The sequence below is a fragment of the Aulostomus chinensis genome, chromosome 17, assembly GCF_037954235.1.
Source record: "Aulostomus chinensis isolate RoL2024-O1b breed Wild chromosome 17, RoL_Achi_v1.0, whole genome shotgun sequence".
Lineage (NCBI taxonomy): Eukaryota > Metazoa > Chordata > Actinopteri > Syngnathiformes > Aulostomidae > Aulostomus > Aulostomus chinensis.
In genome coordinates this window covers 17,433,027-17,456,352 of record NC_141336.1, presented here as the reverse complement: position 1 = coordinate 17,456,352, position 23,326 = coordinate 17,433,027, and the positions used below count along the sequence as shown (strand labels likewise).

Sequence of the window (23,326 nt, the reverse complement as noted above, 5' to 3'; positions counted from 1 at the left end):
ACAGCTGGAATAATTGCTATTTTAAACATGTTCGCAAACAGTTTCTCACGCATCCAATAAATGGATATGATGCGTTCGTTCCTTCTTTTTATCACGTCATGTGGTCGAGCATGAGCAGAGACAAAGTGTCATTAATCAAAAAGTGCATTAGGTTTCCGTCGTCCTGACCATGATGGATCCAGTCAATCCCACCATTGTCTGGAGCAAAGCCTCTTTGCTGCCATTAGAGGATGAAACAACTCTAAACAGCCACTTTCAGCAGCCTTAATGGAATCTGTCAGACAAGATGTATAAACAAGCACAATTCAATCCCACATAAATTCTTTACAAAAGATAAACATCTTTGAATTTTTAATTCATTTGGTACAGAACTGGCTAGTGGGTGAAAACTGCGATAAATTTTCATGAACAAATAGGTTTCATTTATTAAGAATTGCAGCAGGGCGTAAAGAAAGTGCTTCGTTTTTAGTATTTCGCATTAGCATAGTAGGATGGCACCCCAAGATGTCACACTACATCCGCACTTCTGTAAAACTTCAGTGTTTACAATGTTTTGTGATAATAGTAAGCAGTAAGAAACATGGAAAAGGTGAAACTTATGATAAAATATGACCCTGAAATAATGACCCTGAGAAATATTTGTTACAGTTAGGTTACTGAGTTGCTAACTGAATTAGCTATTAGCTAAGCAGTAAAAATGCAACATTCTGGAAAATTAGCATAGATTTAATCCATTTTATTTCTAAAATTAAATCAACTAACTCTTTTTTTATGTTCAAGTAGCCATATGAAACAATATCTACTTAAACAATTTGGGTTTTTTTTCTTTCTGAAACATAAAAACTGTCATGGTTGCTTGCAGCTTGAGTTGTAGCTGTGCTACTGTTGGTGACTATAGTGTTCCCACCCAGTTTTTGTTTCGTTTGGACACATTCTGTAGTGCATGTGTTGTCAGCTCCTGCAGTTTCCTCCTGATTTGCTACGTCTCTAACAGAGCTGTCATGTTGTGCCCCCCGTGCAGGTGAACTTTGTGGCGTGTCAGCTGTTTGCCTTGCTAATGGCAGTATGGTTCCGTATCTACCTCCACCCCAGTAAGACCAGCCCCTTCATCAGACATGTGGTGGCCACTCTGCTGGGTTTCTACTTGGCTCTCTTCTGCTTTGGCTGGTGAGTCATCCCGCCGTTGTGTCCTTCTCATCACTGTCCACTTATATAGTCCAAGATCCCTGACACACATTCTCCTGCAGTCTGTTGCCATGACACAATCTGATGTTACATCATCATACTGTATGTTCCTCTATAGTTTCAAAGGATATTCTCATGCCTCAGTTTATCAGGATATAAAATGTCGTTAAAAGAAATGTTGTTTAATGATGTGTCCATTTTTAGTGCTGCTTAAATTACTGAGCATACAGGACATTTCCCCTTACATGTCCAACTATAAACCACGGTTAGAGCACCTTTAGCTAGAACTGAAACGATTAGTTGATCAATCACATCGTTAAAGGGCAACTACCTTGGTGATTGAACCTTAAACTTGTTGAGTGATAATATGCAACATTTGGCTGGTTGGGCTTTCACTCACAGTGTTTCTTTATCATATGCAACGGTAGGCTGATAACATGAGTTTTGGCCTTTTAGGGTAAGATATTTCCACTTGTGTCACATCAGTTTTACTTATTTATTTTTACAAAACAAATGAACCGGGTCAAATAACCTTAGTTTCAAATGAGGTTTGTAGAGTCAGTTTGTATAAAAGGGATGATCAGTGATCGACTGTATTTCCCAAACTGAAGTCAGTTAAAGGTGGGTCTCCTGCAGTTGCCAGGGGTGTGGGTGGCAAGATTAGACCTCCCCAGTTACTGGCCAAATGAACAAGTTATTCAATCATGAAAAACCTGGAAATTAAAAAAAAAAAAAAAAAGGAATAACCAGGCCTGCAAAAACTTTTTAAAGTAGATAAACCAGAAATATGTTGAAAAGTCATGAATATTTGCTTCATAAATGAGAGAATATTTGGTTTAATTTATATACACTTCATATTGCTAGTACTCAAGTCCTTTATTAAGCCATTTCTTTGAATTCCCCTCTCATTGTTTTGTCTTTTATTGGTCATTCACTGCATTTGTGACGTCATCATCCTCTATTGTTTCTGCTTCTCCACTTTCCTCTGGCATTCCCTTCCTCATTCTCGATGACACGTTGATCCGACACCGATGTCTAAATGTTTCCTATGTCGTCAAGCAAGGTCTTTTTCACGGTGGATGGTGTGTCAAAGCAGGAAAAGCACAGGTAGAACTAAAAATGATAGCTGGGGTTCCAGGGCTCGGGTGTGTTGTGCATGTTCGCTTACTGTCATGGCTTTTGGGTCAATTAAGAAAATGGAGCTGCAGTTGGAGAATATACAAATATACACACACCGTTAAAGTAAAACCATGAACTGACATAAATAAACCATTTTCAAATAAATTTGCATCATTTTAAATGAATAGATACCATTGGTTTTCAATACATTTTTACTTTTGCTCATCTTTGAATAATTTCAGCTGTGATAGCTGTATTCTTTTTCTTGAATTGGCCATGGGAGATATCAGCAAACAGTTGAACTTTCTGGTGAAGTTCGTTTCCTTCCATCACATTGTCTCAACCACATCCCAGCAGTACAACAAAAATAGGAAAAAAGTAATGAATGTACTTACAAAATATGCAGGAAACACAAGTAAAATGGTCACTGAGCTGTGAGTTGGCGCTGCTTTATTGGGCAACAAAAGAATTGTGGAAGTGGGCGGTGCATAAAAGGAGATTGTCCTTTTGTGTAGATAAAAATAAAGATTCATCTAGTTTTGTTTTTTTTGAGGGGGGTGACAGATGTGGAAGTAAATGATCAATTATTATACAGTTCAGGACTTTTAAGATGAATCAGAGATGGCAAATGAAAAAAAAAAATCTCTCGCTGTCCGTTTGACGAAGACGTAACAGCTTTTTTTGTCTAAATGGACCAAAATAATCAATACAAGATGTTTTATGTCCCTGAAAGCCTGCCATAGAATTTTATTTGCTACATTAATAGACCATAATGCCCTTTTAGATTATCTTCTATTCTCTCGGAGTGTATAACAAAAGTAGCATATTCTACTATAGTATTTTGTACTATAATATTACCAATTTCGAATAAAAGACCTACGCGACCGTGTAATGCTGCAGAGGTTATTTGCTAGAACTGTCTTGGACAAGTTTGCAGCAGTAACTTGGTGCCAACACTCCTCTGTGACGCATGAATGAATCTATGCACACGCTTGCATTGGTTCACTTTTATTGTCACGCACAAATTCTACTAAATTAAACTTGCACTGCACACACACACACACACACACACACACACACACACACACACACACACACACACACACACGTTTTGTTTTAGTTGGCACCTGGCTACAGCCCCTGAAGGAGGAGCTGCCTCCCAGATGCTGCTGAGTGTCGGTCTATTTTAGTTCCATCTCTGTCAGATGTACAAGCTTGTTTCTGAATGTCACTGAAGGAAATTGGGAGATTGTTGATGAGTTCTCTCTGTCAAAGGGAACTAAAGTTGTTTCAGGTTAGTGTACAGATTAAATTACATGTTAGCTCCAGCCAACAGCCTGGGCTTTACAACGCCCTCCTCCCTCCTCTGGCAGACATTACAGCCTTCTCAGCCCTTATTTGTTCATTTAATTCAGGCAGCCTATGCTCCATTGTTCCCTGCCAGGCCCTGATGTCCTCCTTACCCTCTCTGTCGACTCACTCCTAACACAATGTGGCATCTCTCCACTTCTTGGGTGTGTGTGTGTCGGGGGGGGGCATGATGTTAAGAGTGTCACACACTGCGCCCCCTTCAAAGTCCCATCTGGTAGCTGTTGCTGCTGTTGAACTGTGTGTGTGGGCCTCACAGGAAGAGAGAGAGAGAGAGAGAGAGGTGGATGTAAGTCTCCTTGAATGTCAGACTTTGATCAACACTGAGTGAATCTCACTGGAAAGCGTGGGAATCCATTACATTGATGGTCACCATCCTGTCAGGCTAAGTCCTGTGACTGGAGATGACACATTTAAGAGGGAGGTCCAGTCACATGGCTGATGGTGTGACTGTCTGTGGTTTCATAATATTGTTATTTCCTCTTCCTAATGTCAAAGCAGGAATTGCGTATCCAGGCTAGAAAAAGTGTATGTATGTATGTATGTATATTCATATATATACATACATATATATACACACACACACACACACACACACACACACACACACACACACACACATATATATATGTATATGTATATACTGTATATGTATGTATGTATGTATGTATGTTTGTGTATATATGTATATACTGTATATGTATGTATGTATGTATGTATGTGTATATATGTATATACTGTACATGTATGTATGTGTATATATATAATATATAAATATATATACATATATATATATATATACTGATATACTGTATATTTATTCATGTATTTATTTATTTCACAGGAGATGATAAACAGAGGCACTGTTTTAATTATCATCTGTGTGTCTCCCTACAGGTATTCCCTCCACTTCCTGGTGCAGAGTGGTCTGTCATACAGTGTGATTGTCTTCGCAGGCCTGGAGCACATGCACAAGTAAGAGTTTGAGTCTGGAAGGGGATTGAGATCATTCAATTTTGATTGATATTAATGTCGGATATTTATCAATACTGTTATCGATACTTTTCAACAGTGAAAAAAGATTAAACTATATCCTCAATAATGAATAAACACAGCAGCAGCAGTTTCTCCGTTGAAAAATGAGCACATCTGCCTTCTTCGACAAGATCCTGTGTCATTTGCTGTCAAATTCACTTCTAGTTTGGTGATTTTGCCTTCAAAATAAAAATGGTCATTCTTTTTTATTGTAATGATGTTATTGTCAGAGCTGACTGAGTACCTTATTCTGAAAAATTCACCCTACTTGTTTTCTCATTACTCCCTGCTCGCGTTTCTCGTTAGCGGTATCGATAAGCTCCGACCTCATTGTTTTTTTCTGTTTTGAGTCCAAATAACAAGTATGATTCGTGGTATAGCTTTGCAGATTCCACAACTGCCAGTAACATGATTAAATAGTTCTTAAAATTCATAACAGAGGAAAGTGGAACTTGATGCATGACCAAGATGTCTGACAAATGGCAGGTTGTCAGCACTTTTGGATCACTCTCTTGTTCGGATCTGCATCTTTCTGTTTTTTAAAGTGTGGTTCAAGCCGGCAGTGATTCTGCCCCCAGGCTTCCAACTATGACCAAAGCTCATCAACACACACGTACAAACAAATGGTCTCTGATGTTATTTTTTTTATCAGAATTCAAGGTTATGAGTGCAGGTGTAAACAGTAGATGTTTCCCCCCGGGGAGAGTACTTTAAATAGATGCTAACAAAACATTATTCACAAAAGCAGCTGCTCTCACAAAGAAAGGACTCATTACTCAGGGACAGACTGACTATGACCTGTAACAAAGGACGTGATTATCCAGACCCAAATGTGACATTTCCAGCAGTTTTTTTGTTTTGTTTTTTACAATTAATGTGACATCACATATTTCCTGGAAGTGTACAATTATCATTAGTGGGTTTTATTCTGATGTTCTCTTTCTTGTGTAAGGTGGTAGATAAGTAAGCCAAACCAGCCCAGCTTTAGTGCATTTAGCGTTAAAGTTCAGCCAGGCTCTGGGTGAAGGTGCAACTCAGGGTCAGGGAGGAGGAGAACTTCAGGGGCAGGTTACACCGACATGCTCATGTTTACCCAGGGCGTTGAACCCACCTCCGGAGCGTTTTGTATAACAAATATGCCACGGATGCAAACAGCAGAGAATTGCTTTATTGAGTGTACACGACCATGAAAAGTCAGGAAAAGGACTTTGAACATTTTAAATTTCCAAGTCTCGTAAAGTTTTGAAAGAAAAAAAGAAAGTGAAATTTTAAAAAAGGCAGAGAGTTTGGGGAAAAAGCATGGAAATTGACTTGATACTTGTAGTCATATTACATTGATTTTTATCCCTTATCCCTGCACAGACATTTCAGTGAATGTACGGTCATACAAACTTGCCTCCATGTCACTGAAATTAATTTTTATAAATGTGAGTGTCTCCCAGAGCTGCAACATCTCAGGAGGAGGAAAAAAAAAAAGGATGACTTTTGTTGAAGCGTTGTTTAGTATTTGGCTAATCCTAATTTTATGTACTTTATTGGATGAAGTACATGGGGTTTCTCTGTTTTAACAAACGACAGTGGGGGTGGTAGATGGTGGGGGTGGTGACCGAGGATGCCTGAACAGTGTGTCATGCCGGTAACACAGACTACCGCTGCAAGCCTACCCTCCACTTTCTGTTTTTACAGTATTATACAACACACCGAGGGCTGAAACTAAGTGGATCAGAACATTAAATGTCTCACGAGAGCTACGTATCGAGTAGTAACAGCAAAACTGCCCCACAATTTCTGGTAGTACTGCTCCATTTGGTCCATATCCGTGAGCTTCATGAAATGCGCATAATGCAGGCAAAATGAATGCAGAGGCAGACAAAAGTCTCCGTCCCTATTTAACGTTGAGCATAAATGGGCCTTAAATGGGTCTTTAGTCACATGACCACATGACATAAGCACAATTGAAAGAACCTATTTTTTTCCCTCCCTCCATCCATCCATCCATCAATCCATTCAGGGTCAGCCCTAGCCATTTGGTGCCCTTGGCAAGATTGGTCAGCGGAAGGCATCGTATTTCATTTGCGTTCAGACGGGTGCAGCTCTGGTCTATCACTCTCCCTTCCTACCACTCCCTTTCTCAGCTTTGACAGCTCACCTGTTGAACAGACAAACAAGGAATGTTCTGGATGCCTTCCTTCTGGCTCTGGAGTGTGAACACAGTGCTGCTTGCTGGTTAACAGGAAGGAGCGAGAAACTGTTGAGTTTCTGCAACTGTAACCAATGATATGAGTTTATTTGGGGATCAAGTACAACCATGTCAAAATTATAAAAACTCCAACTGCTAAAGGGATCTTTCTGGACACACTATGGAGCTGCAACTAACAGTTTTGATTACTGAGTCAATCAGCTCCTTCATCTGGAAAAAAAGAGTCCAACCTCAATGTTTTTTTTTTGTAGCCCAAGGTGATGTCATCAAACACATCATTTTTGTCCGACAAGTTGGCCAAACCCTGAAGAGAGGATGCAAACAACTCAAGTTGGTGTCGTTGGTAATCGTTGATCAATTCATCAACTAAATGACTAACCATTTGATTTTTAATGTGCAAGTGTGTGGTTGCTCTATTTCACTTCATTCTTTTAAAGCAAATTTGGTGGAGGAGATGTTCAGGAGAAAATAAAAAGACTACAATTTGAAGGGAAAAAACCAGCAACAAAGAAACAAATTTTTGCAGATCATAAATGAGCCTTTTCTTATTTCCTAACCTGGTCTTCATCTCTCAGCCCCTCATGGTTATCTCGTGATTCTATGCAAGGCTGCTGACTCACAGTTCTTTTGAGTGCCCAGGACATTTGTTCCAGGAGGGGAGGACGAGTCAGACTAACATACCCAGTTAATTGTCTGCTTCTTTGTGGATTTCCTCACCTTATTCAAGTTTTGCTGCAGGGAAAAATAGGTCTTGAGTAAGATTGTTAGCATCAACATTGCTCATTGTTAGCAAAAGATCCCGTGGTTGCATTCTGCAGCAAGTGATTCCATTCAAAGAAGTGTTGTTTGCCCAACGTCCGAATATGTATTAAACAGCAGCGTGCCGACTCAGATGAGAGTGAGCCGTTAGCCTAGCGATCTGTAGCTTGCGAGCTAGCTGTAGCATCGCGCCTTTTCTCCGCTGTGAGTGCAGCATTGTTTTTGCAATGTGCGACTGTCATGAAAACATGCTCACGCTGGTAAGAGGAATTGAAACACTCAGAGGAATATGATCCAGATGGATTGGACAATTTGGAACTTGTTCTTGATTCCTATCCTTATCAGTTTGCTCTGACATGCGAGCGCCTCAAATTGACCCAGCTATTCTGCACGTTGCATGGGTCCCGGCGTGGTATTTAAGCCAGAATACAAACAGCGGAAAGTCATCGAGGTGTATCATCATGGCGGAATGTATGAGACAAAGTGAAATATTTATAATTAGTCTTTGAATTTAAATGGGCTGTTGGACACAAAAGGTTAATTGGAGCAAAGTCTGGTTGCAACCAGCTGTGAAGGGGTGTACTGCCACCTGCTATTCTGGAGGTGGACATACTTCCTTCAACAAATCGATTCTTCCCTGGTTCTTGTATACTGAAACAACAATAGTCATTTAAATGGTCTCATAATGATTGCAAATGTGTATGAAAACCCACTGAGAGGTGGTTTGACTCGCACGTCTCCCACTACGGGAGTGAATCAGTCAGTATTTCAGCAGTCATTCTATCCCGGCCAACACTTAACAGCGCAAGAAACCCAAGTTCACACTTATCTGGGATTTAAGAAACCACTGTTCCGGCCTGATGACATCTTAAACTTCAGTTTTAGACATTATATCTTTAGTGAGGCATCAGGTGTGCGTTGAAAAAAGTGTACTCTGTGTAACATGAGCGTGCAGTGTAGTGTGAAAGCATTACTGTGAGCCTGATGGTGATAAATGTATGAATTACAGCCTCGCAGCTGCAAGTGGTGCAGATGGAAGTTTCCTCTGGATTTGAGCTTTTGAACAAGCATGAAGTGTACGCTTCCAGGCATTTAGTGTGTGTACACAACCTCAGAGAGACGTCTGGTAGCGTTTATTTAAAGCTCGCATTTTCATTTCTTATACATTATGTGTATCCATACCTGCATCTTCCATTGATGCGCAAATCTGTGTGCTCCTGTACCGCAGCGGGAGGTCAGCCTACTTTACATTGACTCCATGCCATCATGCCTCGAGTGCAAATGAAACACCCCCACCCCCCGAAGCTGTGAATTACGCAAACACAAATCAGTTGAGGGAAAACTGCAGGAACTGCGTTTGGCCTGCTGCAAATATAGATGCTGCAGTACACGGAGCATGGAACACCTTGAGTGGGTCAATAGAGAATACTTTTTCTTATTCTGACACTCCTAAAATGTCAATTATACTGTATAGCTTATCATCTTAATATTAAGCAGATGAAGTTGTAGTCATGTAATTAAAGTGAGATAATGTTTTAATCACTTTAGAAGTTTTTTATGAACTCTCTGAACTACAGAATATTATCAGTTGCTTCAAGAAAAGGAGGTAATATGTTCTTAGCAAATGAGACCTAATTGATCTCACTCCAAACGTTCTGTCTTTAAATGTTGTAACAGCCGTAACATCTACATTTGAAACAACTATTCATTGAAGTCTGTGCCCTGTTTCAGTTTCCAAGTTACTACGTCACTAATATGCACAACTCATTCAAATCAATTTTCTTACCCCCGATAGAGTTTGCAATGAACCGAGGCTGAGCCTTGCGCCCCTTGAGGAGTTGGCTTCAGGTCACAGACAATCCACTGACACAGCTTTGTTACTTCAGCAAAGTCATTGTAGAAAGTGATGAGTGAATCCTCAATATGAGCATATAACCGCTTATGAATGGAGCTTTCATCTTAGATGGCCACTTACGCTAAAACCTAGCCGCTGTGTCCAGGAAAGGAAACTCAATGAACTACTGCATTGTTCCAAATAAACAATGACCACACAACCACAAGCTGCGCTCACATGATAAGAAATTTGCTCTTTACTCACCACAAGGTAGGACACGGAGCACAGTGGTGCAGAGGTAGCATGCAGGTAGACGTGAGAGGCAGCAAAGATGCTACCTGAGCGTTTAAAGAACTTAATTCCCTTATGCAGTTTTGTGATTCATGATTAAAAACCCCTCTCCCTTCTCTCACTCGTAGCAACTGATGTCAATTTTTGAATCGTTTGAACTCTGAGCAAAAACAACTGCACCACCAGCGTAGAGCACTTTTACTACTGATCATGTGTGGGCAGCTTTATGAGCCGTGATCCTGCAGTGCAAGCAATATCGTGGTCATTGTGAAGAGACATGGACTCCTCCATACCTTATGTGCAGGACACAGAATATTATGTGCAAATCATGGGAAACATGTCAAGTTGAGGTCGAAACTGACGCAATACTTATTTATTTCTTGCTCTCCTGCATCCTGGTCCTGAGAGAGGTAATTTTGACACCTGTATATGGCTGGAATCACACAAATAAAAATTTTAAACTTGGAACAGAAATCACTTAAAAGATTAGTTAATTATGTTGAATGAAACCGAAACGGCTCTTTAAAAAAATCTGAAAAATTATAAATTGTCGCTCTATCGAGTGGATTATTTAATTTTTTGTAGCAGAACAGATCAAATGGTAACTACACTACATTTTTGTTCTGCAGTTACAGTACGCTCGCTGAATCAAGAGACCTTATTGTGTCTTTTCTCCAACGCAGTTCAACTCAAGCTGATGTGTTGTATTTCTTTTCCAAACAGCACAGTACTGGTATTGTTTGCAGCAGGGGAATGCAGCAACAGCTTTGTCCCATGGGTTGGTAGCGCTGCTCTGTCTTTGCTCCTCTGTTGAAAGGTTCAGTTGTCCTCTGTCTTCCTGCAATGACAGTGAAACATTACTGGAGCCTCCTGTGCCCTTTTGTACAGTTTTTGACCCTTTCTATACCCCCGCCCTTTAGCCAAAGCCACTGTCTTAAGCGTTGTACAGAGATCTTTGATCGTTAGAACAGAGGGATGGACAAAAAGAGGATTTTCTATCCTCAGAAACTGATGTGTGATGTAATACGTGCCCTACCTGAAATGCTTCATGTTTAATTTTTTGTATTTGTTATTACATCTTTTTTACCCACCCTTTCCTCTTTTCTCCCTCTTCATGTGCAGGTACTGCTTCATCGTAACACTTGGCTACCTGATATTGTGTCAGATCACGCGAGTCTACGTGTTCGACTACGGCATGTATTCTGCAGATTTTACAGGGTAAGCCACTCACACCAGCGAGATCTGTATGTAATCTCTCTGCTTCTTAATTAAAAACCGATGACCTCATTTGGACTTCCTTCTGAATGTGATATGCACCACAAAACAGCTTAAAATAGAAGTTAAAGGAGAATATATATAAATATGTATAAATACATACATATATGAATACTAAATATATATAACTATAAATACTATATACATACATACATATCTATCTATCGATCGATCTATCTATCTATCAAAATATATATGTATGTGTATATATATATATATATATATGTATATATAAACACACATATATGTGTGTGTGTGTGTGTGTGTGTGTGTGTGTGTGTGTGTGTGTGTGTGTGTGTGTATGTAAAATCCTCTTTTTATCCAATCAAAGATAAACAGAACCCAACGTGTCACAGGGACTAAAGTTCCCACTCAGACTGTCTTGACAATTCAAGCAGACTGCCTGGGACTGCCTGGGCTCCCAGTAGGGTGGGGGTGGCTAGTTGCTAAGCAACCTAATGCAAACCCATATTCCCTCTGCTAGGGCAGAAATTTCACTCTTTCAACCACTTTGTCTTCTGTCTCTCCTTTTTCTTTTCTTTTTCATGTTTTTTCAAAATGTCAGTGTGGCCCATTTTGTAAAATGTGCTTTGTCTCTGGAGTCAAGTAGTCTGTCTTTCATTTTAGTTTGAAACAGTTTTACTAAAAGCAGACTTGTGTTTTATTTAAAAACTAAGTTTTCATGTATAAAATTGTTTAAAGTTATAAACTAATGAACAGAAAGCTGATGTATCTAAATGCAGGTTATAATGCAGCGAGTTCTACCTATTTTTCCTCATTAGAGACATTTTTTTGATTAAATCAGCAGGATGAAGGCTGTGTAGACCTCTGACTGAGTCGCGACCCACTATGAAGCTTATATGTTTTCACTGAATTATTTGCTATGTAATGACATTAATTAATAAATCCTTGCCATGTAAAATGCAACGACACCGGTTAAATACACATCAGCTGGTGGTTTAGCAGGACAAGTCCTTGCAAACTCAAGAAGCATCCAAAGTAAAGGTCAATTATGAAACAATGTTGAAAAATGTCAATGTTCAGTCAGTGTGATGAGTTGGTTGTTTCTTGTTCTTGTTGTTATTAGGCCCATGATGGTCATAACGCAGAAGATTACCAGCCTGGCATTTGAAATTCACGACGGTAAGACAAGCATGTCTTCTAGAGTGTGTGTGTGTGTGTGTGTGTGTGTGTGCGTGTGTGTGTGTGTGTGTGTGTGTGTGTGTAAAAATCCCCTGTGGGAAGAAATGGCAGATGTGACAGTTCTGTCCTATAGTTTAAAACCACACCAATCACATGACCATATTTCCAAGCCAGTAGTCACTTATGACAATGGACCAGTGAACCAGAAAGAGAGCAGAAACACAATTATGTAATGGAGAAATGACCAAATATGAACTTCCTCTGTCACTCTCTCAGTCCAACAGTTAAATAGCTACTCAAAGTAGAATTTAAAAAAAAAAAGAGAGAGCGCATACTGACTTTTCTTCTAAGTTCCATTCCAGCTCCTGTGGACAAGCTTGCATCATAATGACTAAGCCTGTGACCGCCGGATAAATCTTAGTATTTCACAGTATTTCAAAGTCCTTCTCTAGCCAGTAGTTAAGCATTTAATGCACAAGAGCAGTGACTTGTTTGCCAGAGGGGGAGCAACAGCATCGATATTAGCCTGCAGCAGCGCAGAGTGCGGTGGAACAACTTAAGAAGCGTAAACGTTTAGGGAGAGGATGCTACACGGGAAAAGTACAAAGAAAGGATAAAAGAAGGCAGATGGAGAGTAAAAAAAGAATAGAATGGATTGGGGGCAGAGATGTCACTGCTTTAGGAAAGGTTAACATTCATGGACACTTATTGTTGTAGTGCAAAGAATAGGCTACAAATAGATAATCAACCATCTCTAGATGTTTTTACTCCGCTGTCCGTGTTTGTACCACAAAGCTAGAGCACAGCGCTCCTGTGTGCAGCAGATATGGGGGGTGGGCTCAGTTTTTATTCATGCATCCGCATGTGGAGTGTCAGTATTTTTGTAATTACTGCAGTCACCAGAAGGGGAAGTCAACATTTTTGTACCACACATTTAAACATTGCAAAATGTAAATGAAGCCAAGGCATCTATTTTTAGTGCCCTGGGCGACTAGCTGACATGCATTCAAGACAGTCTCAGCTTTAAAAGGCAAAAGGAGAGTTTGCTGCTGGAACTGAAGTAACTCATGTGCTAATGAGTCTATTAAATAAAAAAATGGAGGCACCAAGGTTGAAAACAAAATAAACTCTTGTGATCAGGTGTCTCGGAGAGGGTTAGTGATTGGAAGGATCATGAGAGTCACTCAGCCTTTTAGTACCCACCTTGAATCCCCTCAGGATAGTTTTCAATGTCAGCAATCTGTTGTATGTGTGTGTGTGTGTGTGTTTGTGTGTGTGCAAGTAATGATTCTGCTCACACTCTTACAATGAATAAACTCTCTGATGCCTAACTCCTGTTTATACATGCAGACACACACAGCGCGGCATACACACCTTAAAAATTTCAAACTACAAAGCTGAACTCAATGTAAAACAAGTAGGGACCCCCAAACACATCACCGTGTGTTGCTGTTCTATAAGGCAAGAGGGACGTGAAACCTGGTAACACACTTACTTTATTTTATGTTACTTTACATCACAGTTGAGACATTTTGAATTAAAATCAAATGTTTGTACATCAGGATTACTTCCTGTAACCACAAGGTGGTGATATAATTTCAAATTCTTCTTACAGATGTTTTTAAACCGAGACGCTCATCAACATTGTTCCCTCTAATTTTTCATGTGTCTGGGCATACAAACAAGCTCCCTGAGCACACTGAGGATCAATGTGAGCAACATCAGTTGTGCACGCTGTGGCCACACACCAGTATCATACCTGTTCAACACCTGGGAGCATAGCAAGGTACATGGCTTATTAATAGAATAAAATTACAGCAGCGATTCCTATTAGTTTACTTTTAATATTTTCTGGGGTTTCCAACTCAACCGCTGAGCTACTGTCGCCGTCTCTTCTCTCTGCCACACTGTCGTTAGCGAGCTAACCTGCATGGTGCCACAGCGCGTGTGGGCAGGGCACATAAGCAAGCACTGTTAATGCTGTGATTGGCTGCGTAGCCTAAGTGAACCGTGTCGTATCATTGGCTGGACACCTGTCACTCACCGAGTCCATGCGCTGCGTTGATTTACTTGTGCGCTAAGAATGTGCGAGCGGTGCGCGATTGCGCAAGCGCGCAGTTTAGGGGGAACTTGCTCATCAAATATGTCAAGTTTGGAAAAGTTCCATGTGACCATGTGAAGTCCAGTTATAAGAGTTTCCTGATTTATTTCCCATTCCTGCAAAATATTAGAATTTTTCTGGCTTACCCCAGTTTGTGACCCAGTTCAAAAGTTAAAAGATCTAACAAACAAAACAAACACGGTCTTGTCAGTAACCCATCAGCAAGTTCATGAGGTGTCTCTGTCCAAATTTGTGATGGATGTGGTCGGCGCACAAGGAGGAGTTGGTCATATTGTAAAAAGGTACTTTCCTGCTGCCGCCAGGAAGCACCTGATCTAAACTGCCCCAAAATGTAACGGATGCTTCCATGACCCATTCAGAATGATCCTGCTGACAGTCAAACACACCCCACCGAACACGTGACCTCCTTGGTTTACCCAGGAGGTAAAAAACAAACAAAAAAACAGTAGGACCGCTTCTAGTCCAGATCCTTTGAGCTTCCTGTTTCACTTTAAGCTTTTTATTTGTTTGATTTAGAAGAGAGGAACCTGACATGCACCTCATGATTATGAGTTTTCTAATAAGTTGTATAGCCACAAGTAGCCCAGGGTCTTTTCTGAATATCCATAAACACAGAACAAACCAATTAAAAACCAATTTACCCAGGTTTATTATTAGTTAGACGAACAGAGCAGCCCTTTCCTAACCCTCTCACTGACCACGACTCCCCCTAAAAGAACTATTTACTCGGCCCGACTCCAAGATGTGAATTCTTGTCCGAGGATGTCACCCGGGGGCCATCAGAGAAGTGCAGCCAGACCTGTAGTTCACCATGTGTCAGATTTATGAGTTCTAACAAGGTTGTGTACACAACAGGCTGCACTAGCTGTTGTTTCCCCCCCATTCTGCCCCTGCTGTCCTCATCTACCTCGGCTGAAGGAAGGTGCTATTGTTTACGGTGCGGGCCCTTTCACACATGCTCTTCCTGTGAGGCCTCTGTGGCGCTACACATGACCGCTTGGAACGTTAAATCCTAATATTATTCAGAATACGAATGTGACGTACATGCGTGCGTGCGTGTGTTTGTGTGTCTGTGTCTGTGTGTGTGTGTGTGTGTGTATTCTACACTCTTCCACTGCCTGAATAGGCTGCTGTTACAAATGGATTTGAATGAAGCGCATTGTGTCTGTTTGTAGGTTTGACTAAGCGAGAGGGGCAGCTGACTCCCAGTCAGAAATACCTAGCTATCAGGTATGTGACTCAGGTATGTTTTTACTGCTGCAGATGATGCATTGGTATAGTCGTATCCCTGAGCTCAGTCCAGAAGATGTCATGTCATTTAATAAAGGCTAAATCGTTCATTTCTCTCAGTGCTGTATCACCACGTAGCATTTCAGGATCTCTTCTGGTGCTGCGGAGTAGTTGTTAGGTGCTCAGTATCTTGGAAACCACACACTCACTACTCTCATGTGACCTGTATTGTAGGAAAGCCCAACCCTCCGTCTATCCTGCGTTACAACAGCAGATTTCTTCTCCTTTACATTTGAGAATGGAGGCGGCAGAGCTGCTGAGGTTCTACAAGAATATTAAGAAGAAAAAAAAAGAAAAAAAAAGTAGGCCAGTGAGTTAATACGTGGGCTCAACAGAACAGAGATTAGACACAGAACAGAGAGCAGGAATGACATCTTGACATCACTGTTATAGGGATTGTTAAGCATGGAAGGATTGTGTTTTCTGTAAAACACAGTAAATGCATCTTTGTCAGTGTGTGCAGAGAACCAGCGAGGTATAAACAGGAGTGTGTACTTTTCAGCTGTCCGTTTGACTATCCAGCCTTCCTAATCAAGTCCCGATCAAGTTATCGGATCAATAAAATAGAAGAGAACAGAAAATCCTGGTAAAACAGCAGACTGTCAGATTTCCTGGTACTTTGTCGGCTACGCTGTTACCAGTTGATTCCACCAGGCGTGTTTGAGTCACATTCCAACTGCGATGCGGCTTCAGCGATGCGGCTGCTGCAGCTGTTCATGACCATTGTAGACAGTGTTGGTGATTCCATCAGGGGTGTTTCTGCCCCATTATGCGCCTTGTCTATTTTTGAAGCCATATCAAGCTGCACAGAGCAGATTGAGTCATGCAGGAAGTGAGACGCAGGAAAGGTTGAGAATGTGATCAGTTTTCAAAATAAAACACCCTGCAGGTCGGGTTGTACTTCACGACAGCAACATCACATTGCAACCTGAGCCACAGGGGCAGGACAAATATTCATTACACCAAATCAGAGCAGCAAAACTTTATTCATCATTGGACAGAAGGCTTCGGCACCAAGTAGGGAATAAAAACATGAATTAAAGATTGACAAAAATTACACAATTTAACTACAGAGTGTTTGAACAATCTCTCTGCCAAATATAAAGCCACGTACAGGACAAAACACGTCTGTGTTATTATACATTCAATTTTCAATTAAATAATGCACGAGAAATGTTGAGAGGCTGTCTGAACTGTCAAGGCATTGTAAAATGATGCAATAGTGCAACACAAGAAAATAAATGCATGCTTGTCTCTAAACCTGCAGGCGGATGCCCAGCTTGCTGGAATACCTCAGCTACAACTGTAACTTCATGGGCATCCTGGCCGGTCCCACCTGCTCCTACAATGACTACATGGCGTTCATCGAAGGCACGTGCTACCAGCCGCGCCACCAAGAGAACGCCAACGGCAAAGAGAATGGAAAGTACAAGCAGAGCGAACCCTCCCCCAAGGTACAGCCCGCCGCTGTGGAGACGCTGCACGGTTATTAAAGCCCCAACTGTGTCCAACTGAGATGAATTTCATTTAGCAGAATCAGTTCCAGTACTCAAAAATCTGAAACACACAGTGCAAACTAATCACAGTAGTATCAAATGAATAAAGAGCACATTTTTTGTAGTAAATAGACATATTTTGTCCTGCTCTTGCCTGAAAGGATTCTTAAAAGATCTTTATGAAGTTCCAGTCTATTCTTCAACCACTCTATGTCTCAGTCTTTTAGTGCATGCATCTGTGACATCTGAAAAAGCCCCAAGTCAAGGCGGTTTTTAGGAGTTCAGGTTAGGCTATTGAGAATTTAGTGACGCATCGTCCAAACCTCAAGGTTATTTCTGTATTCTTACTGCATAATGCATTAATAATTGAATTACATCCCAAGATTGTGTTTACGTCAGAAAAGAAAGGCACTGAAAAAACACAGAAGCTGCTAAATATAAAAACAGGAGATCAAAGTCTCACATCTGAAGACACTACCAGGTTAACGCCTTTTCTGCCTATGCCAGCGCAATCAGTTTTAACACGACTAATTCCTTCGCTCTCTGCTAGAACGACGTCATCTCTAAGCTGTGTACGTGCGCAATCTCGCTGGCCATCTACCTGTCGCTGTGTAAGCTGATTCCTGTGGAACATTCCATAGATGACGACTTTGTCAACGCCACACCCTTCCATCTACAAGTGATCTACCTTTACCTGGCCATGCTGGCTCTCAGGCCAAAGTATTACTTTGTCTGGACTCTGGGTGAGTTTCATGTCTAGGACTCATCATCAGAAAACCAAACATTCGTATTCCTACTGGTGTTTTTTGTTTGGCTTCCACAATCTTTTTTTTTTTCTTTTTCTTTTTGGTAACGCACCGTATATTTTTGCTTTTTCTGCTCTCAGTTACACTATTAGTGATAGTTTTACCCACAATGAGAAGTCACATAAGCTTAAATATGCAAATGCTCTTAAAAGGTGGATAGACTTCAATATGGATGCACGAGACCCGTTTTTACGGAGTAAACGAGATCTGTTGTCATAAGTAGAAATATACCTATTTTTTCCTCAATCGACAAGATGATCCCGTTATTACCTCAGTAAAAAGAGTATAGCTATTTTTCATGAAAATCAAATCAAATTAATTCAAAGGAAAAAAGTGTGAAAAATTATTGTTTTAATTCAGGGACAGAACGCAAAAAAACCTCATTATTTCAAACAAGAGAGGGCTGAGTTTTTTTTTCCAGCTAAAATCGTATCTCATCAACTCAGAAAAAACAGGGAAGAAATTATTGTATCATTAAAAAAAACAACAACAACTCTTTTCTAATTCGGATTCATTTTTTTAACACGTTTCCAAACTCAAACCCTTGTAGGAAGTAAAAGTTGTCGATGAAATGTGAATTATGCTATAACAGATTAGGAAGTTATTAATACCTCTGTTAGTACTTCGAGGGACTTCAACATTGGTGTTTGAAACACCTTATTTTGCTCAGTGCTGGTCCTTTTTTGAAGTGTTATTATCTTGATTTGAAGGCTGTAATCTTTCCTGGGTTTAGAGAGTTCATAAAGCTCTTGATGCTGTGATGCAGCCTCAAACCCCCCCCCCCCCCCCCCCCCGAAGTTAGAGTTAGAGCGCCATCTGGTGCTGAATTGAGAAACTCTCTTTTTTCTGTCAGTGACAAACGTGACGTTCAGTCGTCGTCACTGCACAAGTGAACCACAAAGTAATGCGTTCCCTCTTTTTTTTTTATGACATAAAGATTATAAATGTGCCACGTATACAGTTTCAAACCCTCTTAAGCTCCCAGTTCTCCACCTGACATGGAAACAAAAAAAATCCACTCTCACTGGGGAGAAATAAATAAAATCAGGTGAAGGAAATCAAATAATTTGGGAAAATTGAAATGATAATAAAAATCAAATGAGGAGAAAAAGCTATTACACAGGAAAGCTACGTACGTGCCCCGCGCTTAGGTGATCTTTTTTTGTCCTGTCCAAACTTTTCCTAATTCAGTCCTGAAAAGCAGGCTCTCCAGGTGTCTTCCAGTTCCTGAGAGTGATACGCTGTCCAATAATCGCAGTCTGGGTCCAGTACTGCAGTGGAAATACAGATCAACATACTGTCTCCTAATATATTAAGGTCTGGGCAGAATACAAACTACATTTTCGTGATATTAGTAATGTAACAGCGAATCCTCATCCAGAATTAATGGATTTTGGGATATGTCCATAGCCCATGTACCAAACCAAGCTATTTGGGCTCCAGTAGAAATGGTACACAAGCCTCACCCTCAGATCTCTCGACGTTATTCAGGAGTTGCTCTAAATCTCATCCTATACATGTTCATCAAATCTCTTTTCCAGACAAATCTTAGTTTTGAGACAGTTTTATTTCCTCCATGTTCTAAAAGCATTCTATAAGCAAATGTTTCGTATGTGTCAACAAACAGCTTATCTGCTAACCTCAGACTGTAAACCAGAACCAAAGATGTCGTGCAATACATGGTGTAGTCCAAGATATCTCCCAAAGTACGGTATTCTAAGGATGCGGGGTTGCTGCCAGTGCAGTATTCACAAATATTTTTTACTTCTTCATCCGCAGCCGATGCAATCAACAATGCAGCGGGATTCGGCTTCAATGGATACAACAAAGATGGCTCTCCGCGGTGGGACATGATATCAAATCTCAGAATTCTGGACATTGAGGTTAGACTCTTTATTGTTAATGTAACACATCGTATCTGGATGATTCTTATTCCCAACTGCATTCTGAAGGGGTTTTTATTTTGGGTCCGATTTCAGTTTGCTACCAGTTTCAAGATGTTCCTTGATAACTGGAATATCCAGACAGCCCTTTGGCTCAAAAGGTAAGAGTTCAAATATTGCTCGACTTGTGCCGGACCTGCTGACATATTGGTATAAATGTAATATGCGTTTTTTTATTCTTCCTTTTTAAAATGTGATAGCATTGTTTTTTTTATTCAAACATTTTTTTTCATGAATTTCTGGAATTTAATGATTGAACTCATTAATTAACCAGAGGAACATTGCAATGTTTTGGGAAATACACTTATCAGCCATCTTCCTTAAAGCCAGAAAAAAGAAGGAGAGAGCCAAGACCCACAGATGCTGGCTAAGCGCTAGTTAGCTTCAATGATAACAGTGGTTGGGATGATATTGAATAATTTTATTTCTCGAAAAAGTTTCTACATTTCTTCAAGTACATAAGCTTGAAAGTATGTCAAAGAAAAGCATACATTACTAGAAGTGCATTCAGAGAGTTCAGGCCTCCATCAAGGCCCATGTGAGGGGGGGGGGGGGGGGGGGGGATGCAGTTTTTCTACATAAATTTGTCCCCAACTTCAATTAATGTTTCATGGGCCTCCAAAATGAACCTGTAAACACAACCTCTGTGCTGGAGCGAATTGATATTGTCATTAAAACAAAAAGAACAAGTATGATTGTTATTGCTCTCCAGGATGTATACAAATATTCATCTGGGCAATTCTTGTTGACAGTTTCATTTATTTTTGCTTTGTTCTATGCGCCTTCTTTGTTGGTTCTCAAGGGTGTGTTATGAGCGGTGTCCCGTCAACCCCACTGCTGCCACCTTCCTTTTGTCAGCTATGTGGCACGGGGTATACCCCGGCTACTACCTGACCTTCCTCACCGGCATCGCCATGACAATGGCTGCACGTGCAGTAAGTATGCATTCTTAATTTTCTGTGTATGAATTATGAGCTCTTTCCTTCCCTTTGATCTCACCGTGTCTAATTTTAATATCGGCCAAATAAACCTGGGTTTATGAAAAGAAATGGATTTGTTTTTCTGCCGCCAAGGGTGTAGGAGCTCTTTGCATTTACCACAGCTACTTAAGAGGCCAACAAACACACCGCAAAATCCCTTTATGGGGAGTATAATGATAAAGTTGTACGCCGCTACCTCATTTTAAATGTGATGCCAGTAATCTCTGCAAAGCCAGACTCTTTCCTGTACTCCTGTGAAAGACTAGAGGATGTTTATGAAGACTGATAGTCCAGCAGAAACGCTGCGTTACTCTGTGTGATGAACTGAAATGCTAACTCGCACTGAAACTGTAGTCCAGGTGAGGGCTGGCAGGGGCACTTTTTTTTTTAACTTCTAAAGGAGGACAAAGAGACCACTGACCCAGATAGACTACAAAACTACTAACCAGTCACTTTCAGATGTACAGTAGATTTCTCTCAAGAGTTACGAGATGGAAAAAGACAAAAGAAAAAAAAGAGATAATAAGAAGGAGCGGTAAAGTTATGCTGGCTGCCATAAAGCCATACAGAACTGGGTGACAAGGTAGAGCTCATCATTGGTTACTACGCTGCAGAGGGAGCGGGGTGCGAGTTCAAAGTTATAGGACAATTTACTTGAGGTCATTTTTCCCATTCCAGGTAAGACACAACATCCGACCGCATTTCCTGGTCTCTGACTCATACAAGTTCATCTATGATGTCATCACGTGGGCGTGGACTCAGGTTGCCATCAGTTACACAGTGGTGCCATTTGTCCTACTCGCTGTGGGACCTTCACTCAAATTCTACAGGTACGTGTATGAGTATGTGTGCGTGTGAAGTGATTTGTGTTAATGCAGTACAGCCTGTCATTGTACTACAGAGACAATACTGCTTATTGCTGCCCGCTGAAGTCATTAGTAGAGGGACTTGCGCACCCTTTTAAAATACTAAGCTGGCTGTGTAGAAATGAACACTTTGTCACTCGACTGTTTCCCTCTAGTCAGGCCGTTACCGTTAACGAGACAACTTAATGAGGAAAGGGTCGCCAAGATTGATGAGCAGGAAGTAAAATGGGTGACCTTAACACTGCCTGGCCGCTAACACGAAATACACACCAGACAATAACCAGTGTCATTCAAATGATGGCTGCTGTTAAATCTGAACGTGGCTGTGGGACAGGCGATATGAAACAGACTCATTACAGGAGCAGAGGTGCCAGATATTCTGATCTGTGGGTATAATTTAGATCAATGCTTTAAAGTCCAGGGGAAATTTGTTTTTAACCCTTTTATATCTCATCACCACTCATATTATCCATTGATTTAACAATATATTCAAAAAAATCCCCAAATAATTGTTTCTCTGCGTCCTTATGTGAAAATCCAATCATGTTTTCCTCTTTAAAACACAATTAGATGTATCAGAAAAGGGAGAAGGCACATGAATCAACATTCAAACAAATGTAAAATTACCTGAATTGGCCAAAAACCTAATGCTAAGTTAAGGTATTAGAAAATAAAAACAAACAGTTGCACAATATACGAGACATAAGGACACACTAGATAGTATAAATGCAACGTTTGACACAAAGAGCTGTCCTGTCTCATTCCCTTGTTAAAGACTCTTTGTATGTCAAACTGGACAGTTGTTGTCCAGAGACAGTGTGCCGTGTCCCGCTCCACTGTCTCCACCTTGTGCTCACTTGTATATTGTGTGGTTTACAGCTGGGTGTTTCCAACCATGTTAACAACCATGTTAGAGGCTGTAGGATTTAGACAGTCCCGCCACTGACACGCATCTTAGGTGGGCATCAAGTGGAGTCAGCTGCACTCGGAGCACTTGCACTCTTGTAACCAGGGTTATAAAAACAGGCATAATCAACAGACATAATACTATAATATGATTGTTCATTCACCCAGTTATTGGACACGTTTATATTTTGACTTGATGATGAAGCCACAAGCTCACGCGACTGTCAGTCTATCTTTAAATCAGATTTATCCGTAGATACATTTTCTTCCCAACTGCCAAGGGATTTGATAGAATTGTTGAATCACACCACCACCTCGGTGAAGGTAATTAATCCTGCACAAGATGTCATGTTTGTATTGCACGACAACAATTCATCCAGTAGTTGTCGAAACATTAAAACCACATCACCAAGGTCAATAGGACACATTTGGTGGTTCAGGAGTTTGGATCCTTTACTATTTCACTTGATGTGAGAGATTTTTCTGGACAAACGTGACTTCCTGGCTGCCTGTTTACCTTCAGCTGAGCCGAACCCTCGCTGTTAATGAAAATAACTAACTTTTTAACTTGTTTTTTTTAGTTTTTTTTTTGTATTTTTTCAAATGTTATGTCTAATAAAATTCTTGTTTGTGCAGGTCCTGGTACTTCTGCTTACATCTCCTGTGTCTGCTGGTGGTACTGGCTCTGCCCGTCAAATCAAGACGCCG

At 40.6% G+C, this 23,326-nt stretch overlaps 1 protein-coding gene across 1 annotated transcript in view; it reads left to right on the top strand.

Annotated features, from left to right (window-relative positions):
• mboat2a (membrane bound O-acyltransferase domain containing 2a) overlaps positions 1-23,326 on the top strand; it is a 47,579-nt gene that overhangs the window by 21,676 nt on the left and 2,577 nt on the right. Inside the window, exons 2-13 of the mRNA XM_086182848.1 lie at positions 1,022-1,167; positions 4,570-4,647; positions 10,914-11,009; positions 12,154-12,209; positions 15,507-15,561; positions 16,889-17,075; positions 17,668-17,860; positions 19,703-19,806; positions 19,903-19,967; positions 20,669-20,801; positions 21,525-21,676; positions 23,255-23,326. The exon at positions 23,255-23,326 is cut by the window's right edge and continues 2,577 nt beyond it. Coding sequence (XP_086038974.1) covers positions 1,022-1,167; positions 4,570-4,647; positions 10,914-11,009; positions 12,154-12,209; positions 15,507-15,561; positions 16,889-17,075; positions 17,668-17,860; positions 19,703-19,806; positions 19,903-19,967; positions 20,669-20,801; positions 21,525-21,676; positions 23,255-23,326 — 1,337 coding nt within the window. The remainder of the gene's footprint in view (positions 1-1,021; positions 1,168-4,569; positions 4,648-10,913; positions 11,010-12,153; positions 12,210-15,506; positions 15,562-16,888; positions 17,076-17,667; positions 17,861-19,702; positions 19,807-19,902; positions 19,968-20,668; positions 20,802-21,524; positions 21,677-23,254) is intronic.